This window comes from Lontra canadensis, unplaced genomic scaffold, assembly GCF_010015895.1.
Source record: "Lontra canadensis isolate GAN:19392208 unplaced genomic scaffold, GSC_riverotter_1.0 scaffold128, whole genome shotgun sequence".
NCBI lineage: Eukaryota > Metazoa > Chordata > Mammalia > Carnivora > Mustelidae > Lontra > Lontra canadensis.
The window spans coordinates 632506-649416 of NW_022631122.1; the positions used below are offsets into that span (position 1 = coordinate 632506).

Genomic DNA, 16911 nt, shown 5'->3' on the forward strand with positions numbered 1-16911 from the left:
GAGACTGGGTAAGAAAAAATAAATACTCTTTACTTGGAAGGGATTCACATTCATATCCCTACTTGGAAGCAGGCCTGCTTCCAATGGCATGAGTTGCAAACAGCATGGGAAATTACAAAGCCCACAAGGTTATCATTTGCCTGGACATAAAGTCAACCACCAGCCAGTGGAGATGGTATTGAATTCATTAGCCAGACCCTCTCCACGTATACCCTACCCCTCCTCCTTGCTGAGGCCATCCATTCCAACCAAAACCTAGCTCTGAACCTTGGAAATGGCAGAAAACATTTGTGTTCTCAGCATTTATCACTCCCTCTCTAAAATATAAGCTATTTTACAAAATTAATATATATTAATTATAAGAATTGTGTAAAATTTATAAAAAATGTTTAAGAATAGAGTTTTTATAATATTACATTTTTTTAAACAAGTAAACATGAATCTCTAGTTTTTAATGTACATTTGTATTTGCTTATCTTGTGAAAACAGGATCAGAGTGTACTGGATAAAATTAGGGACTCCAGAGGCAGATGAACTGAGTTTAAATTCTGACTCTGCCTCAGACGGGCTGAAAAACTTTGTACAAGTTACGTAACTCCCTCCGGTTCGTCAGTTTCCTAATCTGTAAAATGTGAATAATAAAATGATACGTATCTCAGAGGTTGCCATGAAATAATCAGCAGAAAAGGGGCGCCTTGGTGGCTCAGTGGGTTAAAGCCTCTACCTTCAGCTCAGGTCATGATCCCAGGGTCCTGGGATCCAGCCCCGCATAGGGCTCTCTGCTCAGTAGGGAGCCTGCTTCCCCCTCTCTCTCTGCCTGCCTCTCTGCCTACTTGTGATCTCTGTCTGTCAAATAAATAAAATCTTTAAAAAATAATAATAATCAGCAGAAAGCAGTAAAGAACAGTGACAAGCAGAAATTGCCTTTTAAATAAAATCTTTTAGTTATATTAATTTATATACTTTTTAATCACTTGTCTTTTAGATTAAAAAAAAAAGAGGAAACATTCCCCAATGTAATAACCAATTCTGGTACATAATATGGAATAGTTCTTCATCTTATGAAGATTATATAATGAACTTAACCAATCCTTCAATTTTTAACCATAAACACTGTGTTCATTTTATACATAGCTAACTGTGTGTCCATGATGCATCCCCCAAAATAAATTCCAAGAGGTGGAAAGGTTGAGTCACAGGATATACCCATTCTTGTGGTTTGGGCCAAGTATTGCCAGTAAGCTCTCCTAAAATGTGATATTAATTTCTACTCCTAGGCTCAATGAATAAGCCTGTCCATTTCCTTGCAACTTTGCCAACTGCAGGCATTTTATTTAATATATAGCAATTTCATAGGATGAAAATGGCCTCAGGATGTTTTAATATGTGTGTGTTGTTGTTTTTTTTTTTCCTCCAACTAATGAGACTGAACATTGTCTTTCGTATGTTTATTAACTGTGGGCCATGGTAGGACTGGGAAGCCAGACTCAGATTCAATTCCCATTTCTGGCATTTAGCATCTGTGTGGCCGTGAGTAATTACTGTATCTCTCCCAGGCTCAGTTGCCTCTCTAAAACACCTAGCATATAAATGCTCAGAGATATGTGTAGATTAAATTTTAATCCATTTTATCAAAGTGCCTTCTAACAAGGCTCGTACCAAGTCACGTTCCCTCCAACAACACTGGAGCGGGTCCCTCGTTCATCATCACTGGTAAAGAAAAATCTTTACCATATTTGTTAATCCAACTGCTTAAACTGATTTGATCATTTACGTTATTACCACAAGGATGATGAAGATGATAAATTACACTGTAAATCCGTACTGTGTGCTACTGTGCTCACTTCACAGTCCTCAAACCATTTAAATCCTTACCACAGACTCTAAGGCAGACATTATCATTATCTTCATTCCATCAAGGAAGAAAGAGACAGAGAGGTTAAGTAACTTGTCTATAATCACACAGCCAATTAGGAGACAATACTGGGGGCCACCCAGGTGGTCTGGCTCCATCCTCTGCACTTTTAAGGACCATGATCACTACTGAGCAAGCAGGAGCCATTCATACGTTTATTAGCTAGTTGGATGTCCACCTGTTTGAATTACTTTTCTGTTAGATTGATTTGTCTCTTCCTTACAGACTAAAACACAAAAACCTTCTATGTTAGTGATATTCTCCATTGGTTTTTACATTGCCAGTATTTCTGACCTTGTGTTTTAATTTACAATGGCAATTTCTGTTGTTACCATGTTGCCATCTTCAGATTTTTTTTTTTTCTTTCTCATTCCTGGTTTTCATGATGTTTATATAAGCCTTCCCCATCATTTTAACAGTTTTATTTAGGAAGTTTGTTCCAAGTGTTTGACCTTTAATTCATGGCAAAATCGTGACTGTGTTCGATATACCACACTGATGCATTTTTCCCTGATGAGTAAGCAACTGACTTTCCCAGAATCCCTTTTAAGGTGATCACTTCGCTTACCCTTTTCCATCGTCTTTTTTTCATGTCTTTTTGTACAGTTCTAGAACTGTCCTCACATAGGTCTTAAGCATTATAGTTGTTCTTGTTTCCTGATGTTAGATTCTTTAATGCTTTACGTGTTTTGAATGTTTTCCTACTGGGTAAGGCCACTGATTTTTTTTTTTCCCCTAATTTTGATCTTGCTTACACCTCACTGACCTTTTTTAATTTCAAGATGCTGTTTATTAATTTCCTTTATATTTATGTGTAGATGATAGCTGACATCAGATAGCTTTAATATCATTTTCATTAAAATATAAATGATATATTAATAATATATAACACATATTGTTAATGTAATTAACATAAAAATATTTCTTATATTTTTACATTGGCTGGGTCTGACACAAAAGCTTATTTTAATTTGTAAACATAGAACTTCATTAAATTTGAAATCTCTCTAATTGTTCAACAGTAAGTCTGAGATTTGTGATGATTTTGATAGATCACTGCAGTATTCACCAAACACTAATTTATTAGACTACTTTTTTCATCATCAAGAAAGGATGTTAAATTTTATCAAGTGCCCCTTTCACTTTATTGAAATTGCCAAGTTTTTTTCCTCTCTTAATGTATTAATAATATAAATCACACAATTACATTTCTTAATGTGCTTTCATGGTCTTCCATGAAAGGTACATGATTTCCTTTTTTTAAAATCTGTGTTGTTTTTTTTTTTTATCAGAATTCTTCTAGTCTCACAATCAATTCACAAATTTTCTGTTTTCTTTTATGTCCTTAATCCATTTCAGTAATATAAGAATGTCTGGGCCCTTAAGGTTTTATAAAACTTGCTCATTAAACAATTTGAACCTGCTCTTTTCTTATTTGGAGGAAAGGATGCAGGGAGAAAAGGGTGGAATTACTTGATGATTTTTTTTCCTGATATTTCAGTACCTGATATTCATGTTTCTCTAATTGTAATTTTTTTAAAGATTTTATTTATTTATTTGACAGAGAGAGAGATCACAAGTAGGCAGAGAGGCAGGCAAAGAGAGAGAGGAGGAAGCAGGCTCCCCGCGGAGCAGAGAGCACGATGTGGGGCTCGATCCCAGGACCCTGGAATCATGACCTGAGCTGAAGGCAGAGGCTTAACCCACTGAGCCACGCAGGTGCCCCTCTAATTGTATTTTAAACATAATTTTTCTTGCTATTTTTACACATTTTTTTTCCAAATGGGGAGCTATATTTGTATGTATAGTAACCCGGGGAGATCTTAAGTCTTAGTAACACCCACATTTCCTCAAGATATATCCTTATTGAAGTTTTTTCCCATACTCTTCAATAAAATTTAGTTATGCTTTTCATAGTGATCCCCACATTTCTTATTTCCTTATTCTTCACAATAAATGCTTTACTTTTTTTCATTAGCCTTGCAACTGGCCTCTCCATTTCACGGGATTTTAGAGAAAAGCATACTTGGGTTTATCAGATATACAGTTCACGAATTACCTGCATTTTTGTTCTTTTTTTAATCTTCATAAATTCCTCTCTAGCTTTCTTAATTTTACTTAGTGTATCTTTTGTTGTGATGTTTAATTGATTTTTCAGCCTTTGGTGTTTAACTATAAAAGCATTCAAAGTAAGGATTTCCTCTGAATAATACTTCTGGCCCTTATCCACAGTTTGTATGATAGTATTTCACTGCTAATTTCTAAAAAGTCTGTAACTATAGTTTTGGTATCTCCATTAGCTACCTGAGACTTTTTTCTTTCACCAACTGTTTTGATACTTGTTTCTTTTTTGTTACTAATTTATGTTAATATTTATCAACACAATATAAATTATGATCACAATATAGTTTCTGCCTTCTGGGGATCTTCTGAGGCATTTGTGAGCCCACGACATGATCAAAACTGAAGCCCACAGGTATTTGAATAGAATATTCTATGTATTTATGTATGTGTACATATACTACATTAGATCAAACTTACTGTTTATTCTCTAAAATTTGAGACTCGCTGCTTTAGTAGGCCAAAACTTCATCTGACAACTTGCTGAAAAAAAGAACTTTCCAGGGTCTCATCCCCAGAAATTTAGTAGCTGTGGGATGGTGTACATGAACTTTAACTCTCAGCAACAACTTCATGGAATTTGGACTTTCAAACAATTGGGCCTTTAAGAAACCCCACTTGACAGCCTTATTTTTTTGTTTCTGATATTTTTTTAAGCTGCAAATATGATGGTTTTGGTTTCTAAGTTGGTAATCTTTTCTTGTATTTCAAATTTTTTGAAGACTTATTTATCAGAGAGAGAGGGAGGGAGAGAGAGCACAAGCAGGGGGAGCAGCAGGCAGAGGAAGAAGCAGGCTTCCTGCTGAGCAGAGAGCCCAATGCAGGACTCGATTCCAGGACCCTGGGTTCATGACCTGAGCTGAAGGCTGATGCTTAACGACTGAGCCACCCAGGCGTCTCTCTTGTATTTCAAATATTTGTAATGCATATATACACTTCTATGGGAAACTATTCATATAAAGATTCATGTCTGCTCTAAGTTTATTGGTAATGAAATCGTTTTTCGAAATAACCTCCTCTGTATGTTTCTGACTTCCCACTTATATGTAGGAGTAATTCTTTTGCCCATCCATTTCTGTTTTACCAGATTTGAGGCATCTCAAAGCAGCAGCCGCTAGATTTTACTCTTTTACTCAATGTAAGAGGTTTTTCCATTTAATAGAAAAGTTTAACCCATTCAGCATTTGCTCAGATTTATACTTGCTACCTTCTTGTGCCAAGACATCAGAGGGAATCCACGCAGTATTCCTTCTCCCTTAGCCTGTCCATCCTAACCAAATCCATCCACCGTATATGCTACATATGGTTCATGGTAATTCCAACATGTGAAAGGTCCCCTTTCCTAGTTTCCAGGCCCATGGACGAATTTGCCTCATTTTATCTTTTTTTCCTTTATTTCAAAGGACATATTGGAGCAGGATTAGGCAGGGAAGAGAGTCAAATGTTTATGTTTTAGCCATTTTAAAAATTTTAGGTGGCTATACATCCATAAATATTAAAGTAAAATATAAACATAATTTGTTTTAATGGCCAAAATTTCAGCACGAACTTTAAAAAAAAATATGATTGTGAAAATGTGTCCATTACAATATTCAAAACCTATCACAGGTGAAACAGGGCAGACACTTAATTGAAAATGCAAATGAAGATGTGTATGGACATTTATTTGGTACAAGCCATTATAGAAAATTTGTCCCATAAAACTAATTAAGTGAAGCTGTTCCTCTGCACGTGGATTCACAGAGGACGCGAAGGGCTGTGCGAAGCCTGTGCTTCTGATCAGGAACTCACCTGCCCTTGGCCTGGCTTGCGCAGGAGGTCTCAAACTTGAATCAAAAGGTAGGACCTCGGGGCACCTGGGTGGCTCAGTGGGTTAAAGCCTCTGCCTTCGGCTCAGGTCATGATCTCAGGGTTCTGGGATGGAGCCCCACATGGGGCTCTCTGCTCAGCAGGGAGCCTGCTTCCCTTCCTCTCTCTCTGCCTGCCTCTCTGCCTACTTGTGATCTCTATCTGTAAAATAAATAAATAAAATCTTAAAAAAAAAAAAAGGTAGGACCTCAAAAAAAAAAAAAAAGTAGGACCTCCTTTTGATTCAAAGTCGTCAAAAAAGACAACTTTTTTCTTAGGTATTAGGAAATCACAATCAATAGAGAGACCCTTTCCCTGTTTTACAGAAAGCTGATTTTCAAAGTCTTTCTATATGGAGCCATTCCATAATTTCTGAGATGATAAACATATGTCTGCCTAAAAAGAAACGTCCTGGAGGAGAAGAACCCAGATTGATTTCCAGGACAAAAAATTAGACTTCTTAACTGAGAATAGATGTGTTTAAATAAATCTAAGGGAATCGGATAATATTTCAGAGGTAGTGTCTATGTAAATATCTTAAAACACTAAAATATGTTACTGTTTTCCAATGCACACTTATTATGTTATTGATTAGAAGATATTTGGAGTTATGTGGAAATGGGCAAAACTTAGAAGTCTTCCAATGATAATCCAGGCCAGATGTAATTTTCTATTGTTTTTAATCATGAGTGACAAGTTTTACATATATATAGCCCTTGTTTTTTAAAGATTTTATTTATTTGAGAAAGAGTAGAGAGAGAGAGACAGAAAGCACAAGCAGGAAGGGAGAGAGGAAGAAGCAGACTCCCCACTCAGCAGAGAGCCCAAAGTTGGACTCGATCCTAGGACCCCAGGATCATGATCTGAGCCAAAACCAAGAGCCAGACCTATAACCAACTGAGCCACTGATGTGCCCCCTCTATATAACGTTTTAAAAACCCACTATTTTATTAAAAAAACTTGGACAGAAATTAAATACATGGAAGGATGACCCAGTGGCCTGGATTCTTACAATGCTGTATTATTTGAGCATATGTAAATGCTTTGAACAATTCACTGCATTAACAGATATACTGATTTTACAACATGGATTTTAAATGAGCCAATCGTCAGCCAGCACATTCACCCTGCTTTAAAAGACACAGTGAATTCAGATCAGGCTTTTCATTTAACAGGCTGAAATGCACTTAGCACATTATCATTTTGAGACAGATTAAAAGTTAAAGTACATTCAATACTTTATACTTAGACATTTTGAAATGTAGTTTGCATTTTCTCTGAAAGTATAAATCAAGTTTTAGTTTATGACTTGATTAAAGAAAATGTACTCTTGCAAAAAAGAAATTCATATTCTTCTCCAAGAAATACAATTTTTGTTTTTAAATAGAAAAGAAGGCATTATTGAATACTATTTCATATCCTATAAAAGCAACAGAGAAGCACTGGCTATTCCATTTTTATAATTCTCCCTCATATGAAAAAAGCAGAGAAATCAGACTGTCTCCTAAGAGGCATAAAACGTGAAATAGAAGAGTTCTCTCTTTGATGCTTATTTCTGGAGTTTCAACCAATCCCTCCAGGAAAAGTCTCTGTCCCTCTGTAACTTGCTCCATACTAGAGCCAAAACTTTCTTCCTAGCCAACAGCTCTGAGATCTCCATCCCCAGGCTAAAAGCCTTCAGGTTCTCCTTGCTAATAGAATAAGCCCCAGCCTCCCTCAATCCTTCTTGAGCAGCCCTCCGTCCTCCCTCTCCATTATCCCTGCTCACCCTGAGCACCAGGCAACAAAAGCTCCTCTTTGCTTCCAGAAGGTGGCCTTTCTCTTACCCCCTGCTTCTCCACGCCTCCTCTACCCTCTGCTTGGAATGGCCTTCTTTCTTTACCTCACCCACCAGTCATGATCAACACCAGGTCCCCTCTAGGCCAGCTCAAACTCCCCACTTCCTCAAGTCTTCCTAAAATTAAATCCATTCCTCCTGCTCTATGTTCTCTTTTTCCTTTTATGTAACACTTGATATTTCTGATCTTGAATAAGCCCAGAGAACGAACTGGTGGATGCTACAGGGGAGGGAAGTGAGGGATGGGCAAGTGGATGGAGGGAGTGGGAGGTCATCACTTCCAGTTACAGAGGAGTTAAGTCATGGGAATGTAAGGTACAGCATAGGGATTATAGTCAATGGTACCGTAACCATGCCATCTGGTGACAGGTGGTAACTACATGTGTTAGCACAACCTAACACAGACTTGTTGCATCCCTGTATTGTCCACCCATATGATATTCTATGTCAACTGTACTTCAATTAAGAAAAAAAAGCATTTCAGGTCTTCTGTGTTCATTCCACAGGCATCACCCAAGATATGTAAGTCTTCAACTCTGTGTCCTACCTGTCCACACTTTATTGCACTGAGACCAGTGGTTGCGTGAAGAACATCTTGGTTCTTCCTTTCGGCCTCATTTCTACTGAACAGGGGCTCACCGTGGCAGGAAAGCATCCACTTAAGGAGCCCAGCTCGGACATGAAACTGCCTACTTCAAGCCTCTACTACGATCCAGCGCCAGGACCCTCGTGCACCTCAGCTCCCTCTTTTGTAAACAGCCATGATACTAAAGCATGCCGAATAAGGTTTTCGGAAAATTAATGATTTCACATATGATACATGCTTCACCTAGGGCTGGTTAGTGAAGCACGATGCAACAGATATTAAATAAAGACCAAAAAAAAAAAAAAAAAAAACAAAACAAAAAAAAAACATCAGATCTAAATAAATGTGAAAACATACTCTCTAAATCACAAGTTGGAATTACTCGAAAACAGAATGATTGGTGATCTAATGAACAACTGAAAACCTGCCTCTTACAGATACAGGATTATGGCATTTTTTCTATCATACTTTTAACTGCATTTTAGGTAGAGGGGCCCCCCAAGCCCCTCATGAGAACGTGGCTCAGGCCACACTGCCTTTAGGCTTTATGTGGTAGAGAACGGTCAGAGCTGGATTTATTTCTCTGTGTGCCATAGCCCTTTCATGTTAGAAAATGAGAGTGTAGACCAAATCAAGCACTCCCTGCCTTGACACTTTCCTGTGGCTCCCCATCAACGCTAAGAGCAAGCCAAAGTCCTTCAAACGTTCAGACTGGCAGCGTCTTACCACTTTCCCATGACACTTCATCCCTATGTCCTTCCTTATTCCACATTTGTGATTGCCCCCCACAACCCCTCCAGGAGACTCCATTCCATCCACACTGTCCACTCCAATATGTCTGGGACTAGACATTCAGGGTACTGCCTTAGAGCCTTGGAACGTGGAAGCAGTCCTGCCTGGAACCGTATCCCCAGATAGCCACAGGGTTTTCTTTCTCACTTCCTTAAGTTCTCATTCAAATGCCCCCTGGAGTGAGGTCCTTCCTGGCCAGCCCACGGAGAAGTGCACCCCTTCCCTGGACATAATCTTGGAGCTTTGTTTTCTACAGGGTACCTTTCACCATCTAACATGCTGTCTTGCTTTTTGTGAGTTTCTTTGTTTTGTATACTGACTACTACAACCCAAAGGTAAGTTCTGAGAGAAGATAACTTCACCACTGTTGCATTAGAGCTAAACTAAAACTAAACTAAACTAAACCTAAAACGATGAGCAATGCCTGGCATAAAGCAGACACTCAATAAATACTCCTCAAACAAATGAATGTACAGATCGTGGGCACATTATCAGCAACCAGAATAAAGTTAAGGGGGTCGGGGGCTCTTTGCATTTAAATGAAATTTTTCATAGAATCATTCTACCCTGCATCTTGAAAGATAAAATGCAAAAACGGCACTAACTTGGGTCAGTGGTTCTCCGCCAGGAGTGATTTTGTCCCTCCTTGGAACATTGGCAAGGTCTGCAGACATCTTTGACTGTCACTACAGTGATGGGTGGATGGGTCCTCCTGACATCTATTGGGTAGAAGTCAGGGATCTGCTAAACATCCCACAGAGCACAGGACAGCGCCCCACAACAAAGCTTGATCCAACCAAAAATGTCAATCATGGTAAGGCTGAGAAACCCTATACCTGATTTAGCCAGAGGTAATTTCTTAGATCTAACTCAACAGCATTGAGACATTGTACATCATAAAGAAGAAGGGAGGGAATAAGTGGGTTAATTTGTTGGTATTATAGAAAACTAATTACACAAAACTTTTACAGATGAAACAGAGGGAGGTTTAAAATCACACCAAGGAGTTTTCACCCAGCAAGGAATAAAATATTTTACTACATATTTATCTATTAAAAACAAGAGGACAGTGGCACCTGGTGGCTCAGTTGGTTAAGCATCAGACTCATGATTTTGGCTCAGGTCATAACCTCGGGGGCCTCAGATCGATCCCCACATGGGGCTCCACACTCAGTAAGGAGTCTGCTTGAGATTCTCCTCTTTCTCTCCCTCTGTCCCCCACCACACACACTCTCTTTCTTTCTCTCAAAAATAAATATTTTTTTTAAAAAATCAAGAAGAGAAATGTCTCTGTCCCATCTCAAAGAATTGAGGAAAAAAAGAAACTGAATTGTAAAGGAGGGTCTTCCCTTTAGACCTCTCTAAAATTGTATTCCATGCTCTTGTTACGTGTATTAATTCAGGAATAACTGACAAAGTTGTAGCCAAAAAGAGAGAGAGAGAGAGAGAGAGATCCCAAATTGCCATCTCCTCCTGGAGACTCAGTGCGGTCTGCTGCTGATGGCTCTGAGTATTTGGCAGGAGCCAAACTGACAAGGGAAAAGCTGCTCCACCCCTTCTCTTAGAGGGACAGTCAGGATAAGAGAAATTGGGGAGAAATTAACCAGGCGATCAAAACCCATAGAGATACTGAGAGATGTAGTGCTTCTGGACTGTAAGCATCATGTGAGCTAGTCTAATCTCATGCTTAGAGCACAGACTCTCCTGCTACAAAAATGTACTAATAGCTTTGGAGAAATAAGTCTTTGGGAAGAAGTAAATAAAGCCTTGCTGACTGATAAGACCATGACATCTCTACAGTGAAACATTAATTGTTGAGTGAAAAACTGAAATTCTCTCTTCTGGAAGAGTACATTTGGTACAAACATTAATGTCCCATTAATAGGTAAATTCAGATCCCAGCTTCCCTCCTTTGCCCATGTAAAGGTATCATGTGGTACTTTCTCATCTGACGTCATAGGATATTATTTCATTCAGCTCTTAGCTTACTCTAGTATGTTATCTTTTAACTAGACTACTGAAATGGCACTCTTTTTCCAAGAGAAGCTCTCTGCTCTCTTCCAGAAAGCATTTTTTTGAGGCTGAAAGCAAACCCTACTACTATAAAGACAAATAGAACTTTTGAGAGAATGGTCTTCAGTAGAGCTAGGAAAAACTTTGCAGTTACCAGGAATTAATCTTTGAAGAAATGGGTACTAAGGAGATAATAAAGGGACATGTGTATGTTTTCATTAACAAATGGAAAATCAGTCATAGATCTATATTCCTTGAAACCAAACAGAAACTCCCACTAAAAATGAATTGAAAGACTAGTCAAAATGTTCTTGTTGGTTAAACCAATATTCAACTACATGATTGTTACTTTATATCTGAAACTACTGAAAAAACTGGAAAACGTTAAGTAATAAAATAGTTGTTTCCTGCTATAGCTAGGAGGATCTTTTCCCCAGATTGACAAAGATAGAACAACTCTAGATCATAGAAACTTGTCAACTGTAAAACGACTTACGAACTGGGTATTAACTACAGTAACTTACGGACAGCAAGGGAATGGCAACTTTTCCAAGAAAATCAGGAGGTTTATCTCCATCTTCATCAAAGACTGTCACTTCTAAAACATCATGGATATCTTTAATAGGACTGAAACAAGAAATTTATCATGTATTATATACAAAAATACACAAGTGGAGTCTGTTCCATGAAGATCTGAAAACACGGTTTCACTAATTAAGCCTGTATGTCCTTAGAGTATAAAACTACCATTTAATTAAATTCCAAAAATTAAATCAAACTGAACTGTATTCCCAAACCTTCCATCATAGAAGATTCAGACATCCATATGAAAAAAAAAAAGTCAACTTTTTTTACTATGACATTTTCCATGTATACATGCACTCAAGGGTAGGACTATCAAAGAAATAGGAGGATAAAAAAGAGACAGAATGAGGAGCTAAAAGGCCAGTGATTTCAAATAGGCAATAAGATTTTATTTACACTAAATTAATGAAAAAAATAAATTAATGAAGAATTCCCTTTGGGGAGGGGGAAAGAAGGTGATCAAAATCAGTATTTGCTGAGATCCATAGAAAGCTTCCCATTGTTGAAAGACAAAATATTAAAACTCCCATGCATATTTAGAAACATTTTTTTATGTGGACCAGAAACCAAACATCACCTATAATAAGAAATGGAGCCATGGTCATCAGCAGTGTTTTGAGCAAACAAGAAACTCTTTCATATGGCAGTTTGCAAACCTGCTCAGGCGAGTTAATCCACTTCTCACAGATCCTTGGGAACTTTCTCTCATCAGTCTTTTAGTTTTCAGAGTACAGGTCTTCCACCTCTTTGGTTAAGTTTGTTCCTAGGTATTTTATTATCTTGGTATAATTATAAATGAGATTGTTTTATTATTTTTTCTTTCTGCTCCTTCACTATTAGTGCATAGAAATGCAACAGATTTCTGTATAATGATTTTGTATTCCACAACCTTAACAAATTCTTTTATCAGTCCTAGTACCTTTTTGTGGAGTCTTTAGAGTTTTCTATATTATGTTATCTGCAAATAATGAAAGCTTTACTTCTTCCTTACTAATTTGGATGACTTTTATTTCTTTTTCTTGTCTGATTGCTGTGGCTAAGACTTCCAGTGCTATACTGAATAAAAGTGGTGAAAGTGGACATCCTTGTCTTTTTCCTGTCCTTGGGGGAAAAGCTCTCATTTTTCCCACTGACTATGATGCTAGCTGTGGGTTTTTCATATAAGGTCTTAATTATGTTGACGTATATTCCCTCTATGAATGGATGTTATATTTTGTCAAATATCTTTTCTGCATCTATTGAAATGATCATATGTTTTTTATCCTCTTAGTGATGTGATGTATCACATTGCTTGGTTTGCAAATATTGAACCATACTTGCATCTTTGAGGATAAACCCCACTTTGTTGTGATGATGTTTTGTTGTTGTTGTTGTTGTTTTTGTTTTTTGTTTTTTGTTTTTTTTAATGTATTGTTGGATTCCATTCACTAATACCTTGTTGAGGATATCTGCATCAGAGGTACTGGCTTTATAGTTCTCTTTCTTTGTGGGGATCTGAGTTTGGTCTCAGGGTGATGCTGGCCTCAAAGAATGAATTTGGGAGTTTTCCTCCCTCTTCCACTTTTTGGAAAAGTTTGAGAAGAATATGTATTAACTCTTTAAATGTTCAGTAGAATTCACCTGTGGAACCACATGGTATTGGACTTTTATTTGTTGGGAGGTTTGTGATGACTGATTCAATTTCGATCCTTGGGAGCTTTCTATTTGGAAATCATCAACTCCATTCAAAACATATTCATTCAGTTATAAGCACAGCATTTCTTCAGTGTTGTGAGGTCAGTGAACCACCATTTGACCCCAATCAACAGGTGCCTCCCCTTGATGGCCAGGTACCTCAGAGTCTAAAGCACGCTAAGAAATAGATCTAGCCTTCTAAATGCCTGAGTTTGAAAGACTGGACATGGCTTCTCTGTGGGGCAGCTGGTCTTCAGACAAGCTGGAATACAAAGACACTTTGGAACTCTTTGAGGAATCACAGATAATCTATATTTTCCAAAAGACTCTGCCATAATATAAGCTTTTAGATATTACAATAATGCTATAACATATAAACCTGAATTTAAGGCAGGTCTTCATTTGTAATTTTCTTTAACCCAGGAATGAATTAGTCTGGATAAATGGAAGTGTCCATCTACTCACAGATTAATTGAGCTACTGAAAGATCTACTTTACAAATGCCTCCTATAACCCTAACCCTTGCAGTTCCAAATGGCCTCTTCTATTATTAACACTATACTCTATAAAATGAAAGGATAAAAGGTTTTCAGAAGGAAAAAAACAATAAAATTCATTCTTTGCACATAAAAATGGATAGAAAGTTCCACTTAAGAGCCCCAGTCTGCCCCGCACATATCAAGGATAATTGATCTCTAAGTTAAAAACACTCCTTGATATTCTGGAGGCTTAAGAAAGCACTTACAAGGTAAAAACTTTGTTCCACTCGGGGTTGAGGTTTTTGTAGATGGTGTGTGTCTGAAGTCGGTCGTTGCCTAACTCCAACAGGCAAAAAGGATCACTCTTCCCTGTAAAGAGAACACAGGACATTGGTCAAGGCAAAGGCAGTTCCCTGATCAGAGACAAATGAATCTCAGAAGTAGAAGAGGCCAAGTGAGTAAAATCCAGGCAGGTTTATACCAATAAAACTGTGCTTGCTGAAAGAGCAAAAGTGAGCATCTCTTTCCAGCAAGGCTTGTGAGGGAGTTCAGGAAACAGAGAGAACGTGTTAGTTCGGGAACTGTAGCATACTTAATGAACAGGGATGATACACAACCCAGATGCAGCCTTGAGAGCCAGTGACCACAACAGGTTGCATAAAAGCAACTGTCAGTCTCACACATGAGAGTTGAGTTTTGTGTTGTTTTAAGATTTATTTATTTATTTGAGAGAGAGCATGAGAGGAGAAAGGTCAGCAGGAGGAGCAGACTTCCCACTGAGCCGGGAGCCCAATGCGGGACTCGATCCCGGGACTCCAGGATCATGACCTGGAAGCCGCCCAACCAACTGAGCCACCCAGGTGCCCTGAGTTTTGCATTGTTTTAATACAGAAGCTCCCGTCCGTTTCCTGCTTAAGTTCCCCTTGAGTCAATATAGGAAAGTACTCAGCTATGCAGGAAGCCTATGGTAACCCAGAGGCTTCTGCAAGGTCCAGAGAGAAGAGAGGAAAACTATAAACACGGCTACTAAGGAGCTAAAACTGCCCTGTGAGGGGAGTGGCCATAAACACATACGATCTGATATATTCAAATACATTATGAGAATACAGATGATGCTACATTTTTGCTGCTCATAAACATGCAAAAGTAGAATTCCACAAAGTCCAACGTTTTTATCTTTAAAAAAAAAAAATGAATCTTAACCCCGACTTCTCTCATCTAGCGTCTTCCTTTTCCACCCCACCTCATACATCCTCCAAAAGAAAAAATAAATAAATAATAAAGTTAGAAAATCCAAAATCCAAAGTGGGACCCAGAAAGTTATTGCAAAAAACAAACAAACAAAACAATGCTCTCCCCTTTCGTTGGGTTTGACAGTGGGATCCAGAATCGGAACTGTCAGAGACAGAATGGATGGCTCTATAAATGTCCATATAACCGAACACATTGCCTGCCTCTGTGGCACAGGGACACTTTACGAAGCGGCACGTACTAAATTAATTGGGGGCATGAAGACAGATGTTCTGCCAACAAATGGCCAAGGAATCACAGGCCAGGGTCTAATGCCGAGAGTCCTTGGGCTTCTTGACCTACTGGCCTACAGTTCAGGTCATGGAACCTACATCTAATTAACTTAATATCCAGGAGCTCCGAGGTACAGCACATCAATAGACAGACTGACAGGTGCAAGAGACTCCATGAAGATTCTATGTCAAAAATAGAAAAAGAGGAAGAACAGATACAGGATGAAGGATATTAAATAGGAGATTCTGTTCAACTGACTAGTGTTCTAGACACGTAGATGCCTGGCTAAGCTTTTAAGCCAATGCTATGATCTCAGTGGCCAGTAGACAATGACCAAGTCATGGACATAAATGAATGAGTTGGGGTTGTCAGTTATAAACATGGAAATGGCCCCTGTCTCAATTTAGCGAAATAATATCAGAGAACTCTCAGAATCATGGCAAAGATTGGAAAATCAGGCTGGAAAATTACTAGAAACCCAAGAAGGGTTAAAAATACTCAGGCACAAGAACCTCTGTCACTCTCCCTCCCCAGGAAAAGTCTGGCTTCTGCTTCCCAGGAAAACTAGCCTCACAGGTCCTCGTGTTACTGGACCCTGGGTGTGGCTGCCTCTAACACGAATTATCCACCCCTGCTTTTTTGCTGCCCTTGATGCAGAGGCAAAGACCTCCAAGAAGGATCTAACTGTTCCCACCTCATCAAGCACCCAGGCCCTAAATGCCAGTGCTCAGAAAAGAAGGACTGACTTTTCATCTTCTGTCCACGCAAGGATGCTCTGACCTCTTCTCCAAAACATGCAACAGGAACCTCCCCAAATTTACAAGGGGTTTAGATGCTGGGCAGCCACAGTCAAACCAACACAAAACCCATTCCTCGGCATCTCACAAAAAAGCCTTGCTTACTTAAGGCAAGTAAGCTTTACTCTGGGGAGTGTGTTTTGCAGGGCAAGGGGGTAGGCTCTGGGAGGGGAGGAGCTTCGGACAGAGGAGGGCAGATTTGCCTCTTTCAGAGCCAGAAGCATGGAGAGAACATGTGCTCCACTCTTCAGGCTCAGGTAGAGGATGCTGGCTCCCCCGACCCGTGCTAAAGCAGCCACTTAACCATTTGTCAGACTGTTAGTAGGTGTCAGGGCTGCTCCTCCTGAAACCCCAATATGACATGCCATCAGCACTCCCTCCTGGGAAACCATCTGACACTTTTAATGAAAGCCCTGGGGTTCCTCCACAGCAGGGCCGAGCCGTGGCCGGTCCTGTGCACGCACAGGTGGGCTGGAGCTGTGGCCCCCTCCCTCCCAAGCCAGCATACTCTTAGCTGTCCCAGCTAATGAGGAACAGACTTCCTTCCAGAAACCGGGAACTTCAGTTATGCGTCTCCAAGGAACACACGGCACCAACTCTCTGAAGGTGATCCCATCAAAGCTCATTAAAATGCTGCATTTATTAATATTACAATATAAGCAGGCGGAGAGGAGGAAGGAGAAACAAAGACATTAAAAGATGTACAGAGTCACTTCTTTGCACTTTACGGATTGCTTTCT

General features: G+C 39.0%; 1 protein-coding gene across 3 annotated transcripts in view; it reads right to left on the minus strand.

Annotated features, from left to right (window-relative positions):
- The window catches only part of MCTP2 (multiple C2 and transmembrane domain containing 2), a 239285-nt gene that overhangs the window by 84025 nt on the left and 138349 nt on the right, over nt 1-16911 (minus strand). For all 3 annotated transcript variants that reach the window (XM_032842343.1, XM_032842341.1, XM_032842344.1), the window contains 2 exons: nt 14117-14219; nt 11637-11739 (listed from right to left, as the gene is read on the minus strand). In XM_032842343.1, the coding sequence (XP_032698234.1) occupies nt 11637-11739; nt 14117-14219 (206 nt within the window). The remainder of the gene's footprint in view (nt 1-11636; nt 11740-14116; nt 14220-16911) is intronic.